Source organism: Pelophylax lessonae (genome assembly GCF_965119305.1).
Source record: "Pelophylax lessonae genome assembly, chromosome: 5".
In the NCBI taxonomy this organism is placed as follows: domain Eukaryota; kingdom Metazoa; phylum Chordata; class Amphibia; order Anura; family Ranidae; genus Pelophylax; species Pelophylax lessonae.
Genome location: NC_138772.1, coordinates 168,551,318 through 168,557,779, shown reverse-complemented (window position 1 = coordinate 168,557,779; position 6,462 = coordinate 168,551,318). Strand labels below are relative to the sequence as shown.

Here is a 6,462-nt window from a genome sequence, read left to right as displayed (position 1 = left end):
ATCCTTTTTCTAAGTCGGAGCGACTTTTGTCGCTCCTATTAGAATGGGTCCTGTAGTGGTCAATGGACCGTGAGGGAGCGCGACTTGTCAGGCTGACAAGTCGCGCTAATGTGAATGGGCTCTTACTGTGTCCCTGAGATGAGGCTATGTCATCTCTCCTTTTTTTATCCGTAACCAAGCATTTAAATAATGGAATGAGAAGGAAAAACAATTTTCCAGTCAGATTGTGCCCCACGTGTTATGTAAAGTCAATCACTAGCTTCAGCAGAAGAGTAAAAAGGACTAAACACTGCACCCATGTTGCTGTTTAACAGAGGTCGCTGGACCATTTAAACAGTCAGTTTACAGATCTAAGAGGGAGAAGAAAAAAAAACAAAAAAAAAACGTATATATATATTATGGATCGATATAAAGTAGTTGAACCACAATGGTTCTACGTTCACTGATACTGTAAATATGGAACTCCTTACAAGAGCCACATAATTGTGAATGCCCATGGTGAAAGTAGTCAGCTGTCCACTACTAATTATGGTTAAAGAACAAACGTTCATATATTAATCTAAAGTTACTGCCAAAAAAAGCACTTCCACTGCCAATGAAAGCCAAAAAGATTATCAAGTGGGTGTGATGTTAATTGTTTGATGAACACTTCTGTCTCTGTGTACAGACATTGCATAACTGGTTGTATTATCTGCTCTGCAATAATAAAATTTGAACTGGGTGCCAAATATTCAGACCTTTGCCCATTTTATTATGCCCATGCAAATCTTAGATCTATTCAAGATCTGGCCAACCAATGTACTTATCAAGAAAACTGAATGCGATGGAGCTCCTCGTTACAAAAAGGACTGCATGTGTGGTATTTGAGGTCTGGCTACTCAGATCTGCGTCACTGTCCAGATCTGTAAGATTTTACTACAGGTTTGAATATCTAGATCTGCTAAAGGCCTTGCCACCAGCTCCTGAGCATTAGCTGGATCAGTCATCCAGATGCTACATACAGGGCTAACTTTAAAACCACTCACTAACAAAACTGATGTATGAACAAATAGATTTTTTTTACTACATGTCACTTAATGGGAAAATAAATATACTGCCATTTATACTGGATGACAGCTTTTTTTTTTTTTTTTTATATAAATCCTTTTTTTGTTTCAGAATCTAATAAATTATATTTTTCAATCTTTACAGGATATCCAGAAATATATAATTTACTATATGTAACTCTAAACGAACCTACACAAGTTTGATATACGGTATTTTAAAAAGAAAATATACATTTTACAGTAGAACATTAAATATCTAAAGAAATGCAAAATATGACATTAATGCAAAATGTGCACCAAGGATTGTGGAAACTGGCTATGTAAACAACCACACCAATGTGGTTCGCTTTGTATCTAGACCACTGTTCAGCTTTATACAGGACATGGTTTCATTGTTTACCCCAATGAATCAGGAAAACTGGTGGATTAAACCTGCACTCACCACTTTACATGACTGTTAAAATATACAAAATGGTGGAAAGAAATAAAGATGGTCTTATTTAATGTAAAAAAATAAATCTGCTTTAATGTTTTTAGACACTAGTTTAAATTGGGACTGGTCTGAGACATGTTCCAATATTTCTAAGCCAGCTATTGGAAATTACAGCTGGAACACTGTTTTCAGTGCATCTTTAATTTGTGCAAGCCTTGGAATATGCCAATCCACCCCAAGGGGCAGATTCAATGACAAAACATTATTGCTTTGGTTCTCTCTCAGACACACAAATACACCACGATCACATGAGTAAGGACTGGAATTATGAGAATAAGGAAATCCAGGAAGGTCTCCTTAGCTTAAGTGCTGAAAATGAGACTTAAGTGCTCCTCACACTGTATGCTTGTAGGTCACACTCAACATGATTTTCTTGAAACAAGTTAAAGTTACACAATAAAAAAAATAATAAAAAGTCGGCAGAAGAGATAGTGCTGTCTAGCAGCCTGCACAAAATAAAACATGCTGCTGATTTACCTGGGGAAAAAAAATAAATAATTGCCCATGAAGCCCACTTTAAAAAACGAAGACAACAAAATGGAATACACAAACAGCAAATGTCCTCAGCCATAAACAATGGCATTTTACTGCTCTGTACATTAAGCCATTGTTATATGACATGGCAGCAACTGGTTTGACTAGCGGTACATAGAAGTCCATCCTTGGGATTCCGCTGGATATTCACAGAAATCGTTTTTTCACACAGAGGTAGCTGTAATACATTATTCTTAAAGTTCTTGTTCTTGAGACGTTCCAGTTCATTAGTGGTGTCTGACATTTGATCAGAGAATAACTTTATACCGCTAGGTGGGGCAGCTTTACTGGCACTACTATTTGAGCTTATGCACATCTTCCAAGTGGACTTCTCTTGCACTTTGACACTTGAGAAGGACAGGTTATTTTGGGGGTCAATTATATACTTGGCCCCATTATGCAGTTGGGAACCTAAGCATAGACCCATTAATTTCAGGCTCTCTACAAGTTCTCCTGCACTTCTTGGTGACTGCTGCACTGGGTTACCAGAACCAGAGCAGGTGCGGCTGTTTCCAGATGAGTTGTTGTTGTTACCACTAGAAGTATTGGAGGGGCTACCCCCTCCTTTGTTATCGCTTGGACTGGTTTTGTCAACACCTCCACTTCCATTGCTTGGTTTACTTTGACCTCCCCCATCCCCTTGATTTCCAGGTGGACCTTCACTGCTGTCTCGTCTATGCCAAGAATAGGTAAACCCGCTATCTTTATCTAGCCGCCTTCGGCTCTCAGAGTCATCATCACTTGTTTCTGAACTGCTGCAACTCGAGCCCCGACCTTGGCTTTTCCTCCTATGGTATCTTTTGTGTACAGTGCCAGGAGATGCAATATTCATTTTTAATCTACTAAGCTTTGGAGGAAGATTCTCGTCCATATCAAACTCATCGTCAGATTCGCCTTCCTCAAAAATCTGGTTCAGCACTGGAGCACTCTTTCTTGATGTTAGTCGGTTTGTAACAGAAGGTTTGCGTCGTAAAACAACTTGTGTGGCAAGGGGAATGGGTTTCTTATCTTCTTCATCTTCCTCTTCGTCCTCTTCCACTCTGAAAAGGCATTTTCTACCACTAGTTGATGGGTTTAGATTCACAGGAGGAATTCCTGAGGCTGCTGGACCAGCAAAATCTGGTACATCCTCTTTTTTCAGGGGTTCCACAAGACCTTTGTTTCTATGGCCATTAAGAACACTCTCTGTGCTGCGAGCTGGAGAAGGTGCAACAGCCACATGGGCTATTGGAGAAGCTGTTAGATCATCCTCTAAGTCTTGAGGAACATCAATCTTTGTGGGCCAGGACTGCCTACACAAAAACAAAAAAAAAAGCAAAGTTGTGAAAAAATTCAAGACAAAGTATTATATGTCAGACTGTTACAAGGGCCATGGTTGACAGGCATTTTACACTTCCAAACTGCTTTTCTCCCCAAACGAAGTCTATGGGAATGCAAGAGACACTTAAAGCAGGTCAGATGGAGGTCAAATGCAGGTCAAACGCATCTTTAATTCCATATGATCTCAGAAGTTTCTCCATACTGATGTGAAATGCAAGTCTGTCAACACAAGCCCAAATTCATCTCCAATTTTGACAGAAAAAGTTATATTAAAAATATTTAAAAAGAAAAGTACAAATACTGGAGGAATAGGGAGATGCATGTTGCCTATAGTATTTGGATTTGAGCGGCTTTTTTCATGTTTCAGTTCTGATTAGTTTGTACAAGCAATTATGATTCACCTTTTCTACAGCTTTCATACATGTAAAAACTGTCAACTAAATTGTAAGTAAATCATTTAAAATAATCAAAGTATAATAAGTGGACATTTAAACAAATAATGTTTTCCTAAACGGTTATACAATTGAAGGCCTGCGTTTGATTTTTGTATGCCTTCTGTTTAAACTTTCTGTTATATCTTTCTCATTGAGCAAAATATGAACAGTCTTGAGAGCCTGGCCCGTCTCTAGGCCATGCATTGCCATGTCTAGTTGCTATGATACAAACAAGCACTACAGAGACTTGGCAAGCACAGATTCATCTGCATTTCAAAGATTTAATGTAGACCCAGCAGAATAACACTAATGGTGAAGGTTGCAACTAGTAGAGTCTCACATCAAATACTTCCACTCATAGCACTGAAGAGTTAGGGCTCTTTCACACGGGCGGTCCGATCAGATCCGCCTATCAGTTTTTTAGGCGGATCTGATCGGATCCTCCATGCAGCTCTATGGGGCAGCGGGTGTCAGCGGAGGTCACCTCCGCTGACACCCGCTGCCATCCGCATCCGATCCTGTGCTGAAATCTGGACGGATGGAAACCCTATTTTTCCATCCGTTCAGTAATCGGAGCGGATCTGATGAGAGCGGACAAGCGGTCCGCTCTCCTCCAATCCCCCATAGAGGGCAGCGGGTGCTGAGACACCTCCCTCTCCGCTCTGCAAGCGGAGACGGAGCTGTCATCCGCCCGGCTCAGCGGGGATCGCGGATCGATCCCCGCTGAGCAACACGGATCCGCCTGCGGAGGCGGACCGTGTGAAAGAGCCCTTAATCTAAAGACAATTACAACATGATAAAAGCCTGCTGCATTTTTCAGTTGCCTAAAAGGTCAGTCTTCCCAAAATGTAGATTTCAGTTATTGCTGGATGCTGTAGTGCAGTCATGAAGGGCTTCAACTCTGATTGTTTATGTGCTGTATTGTATGGAGAATGCAGCAGGAGGCATTAGACAAAAGCTGGGCAGAAACACCGAAAAAAAAAAAAAATCACAGGTTGGGAGGAACAGAATCGAGAAGAGGTCTTGCTGTCATCCAAGACACTTAATAAGCAAGGAGCTGACAAACAAGCTGAATTTATTGTGAAGCAATTTATTCTCATAGGTCACAACAAATACTCTAAAGTCAGGTTTCAGTCTGTAAAAACTAATGCTGTGTATTTACATTAGAAGGCTGACAGGCTGCCAAGATTTTGGTGCAATAGAAATAATGATGAAAAAAAGAATTTGGAGGTACCTGTAAATTCCAGATATTGGAATACGGTATAGCAGTGGTTCTCAACTCCGGTCCTCAGGGCCCACTAACAGGCCATATTTTAAGTATCACCTTGGAGAGATGCAGACTAGAGTACTGCAATCACTGAGAAGCAAATGATATCACCTGGGATGTATATCAGTTATCTTGCAAACCTGGCCTGTTAGTGGGCCCTGAGGGCCAGGGTTGAGGACCACTGCGGTATAGGACACCAAAATCAATTCTTAGACAATGGGGTTATATGCCGCTACCTTCAAGTGACTGGACACTAACAAAAGCATTGCTGGAACAAACCATAGTGTATCCTCATAACCTCACCCACTAAGTGGGGCTCCAGTTTTTTTTTTTTTTTAGCAAGCAGTAAGGAGATTACAAACTTAAAAGAGGGGAGGGACGATGGAAGTGTCAGACGAAGGAGAAAAGGAAACCTACTGAAAAATGGGAAAATAAATATTTTCCTACAGAGGAAGGGGTCCGTCACCTAAGGACAACAGCAAGAAAAAAAATGGAGCCTCATGCATTGGGAAGGGTTATATGGACACCGGGAGGGTGGTCCCAGAAAAGCTTTTGCCAGTCCAATCACAAGTAGTGGCAAAAAAAACCACATGGTCTAAAACAATTCCTGTGTTCTGTACTGTACGATTCAGATAACAATATTTCTGTGCCTCTGTTGTGAAATTTGAACATGAACCACCTGACAAAGCCTAAAGCTACAGATCTGAGTAAGGACATGTTATACAGTGCTTTTACTAATAGATTTAAGGAAGCGAATAATAGAAGTTCATTGTGAGGGTTTCCATGCACTTCATGTCCAAATTTTAAAGAGTAACCCCACTTCTGTTGAGAGAAAAAAAATCCCCTATGGGTGATCCATGTACATTACAAGGATTTTAACAAACGTTGCAGATTCCTACCTTTTGTTAGTCTGAAGTAATCCATGTGTGTCCATGTGAAAAGTGTATCTAATGGGAGTGGTTTCATAATTATACATCAGCTGCTGCACTTGCAGGTCTCTAATGAGGAAAATTGCTGGGTTTGCATCCTTTTAGACGTAATTTCCAATTGGGAGTATCTCACCAAAAACCATTTTAGTTGAAGGGGATGCCGGAAATCTGACTTGTATCTTAGTGCAGACTTCTGGGAAAACCATTGCTATTTTTTTCCCACAGAAGTGGAGTTACCCTTTAAACATCTTAAATAGTAAGCTCTAACGAGCAGGGCCCTCTTATTCCTATTGTATTGTAATTGTACAGTCTGCCCTTATGTTGTAAAGTGCTTCGTAAACTGTTGGTGCTATATAAATACGTTATTATAATAAAGTAAAAAAAAAAATAAAGTAAAAAAAAAAGAGTGCAACGTGGAACTCCATGACAGCTTGAAACT

At 40.3% G+C, this 6,462-nt stretch overlaps 1 protein-coding gene across 1 annotated transcript in view; it reads right to left on the bottom strand.

Annotated features, from left to right (window-relative positions):
* Positions 1-1,269: 1,269 nt before the first annotated feature.
* The window catches only part of SNRK (SNF related kinase), a 122,720-nt gene continuing 117,527 nt past the window's right edge, over positions 1,270-6,462 (bottom strand). The window contains exon 6 of the mRNA XM_082259709.1: positions 1,270-3,365. Within this exon, the coding sequence (XP_082115835.1) occupies positions 2,150-3,365 (1,216 nt within the window). The 3' untranslated portion in view covers positions 1,270-2,149. The remainder of the gene's footprint in view (positions 3,366-6,462) is intronic.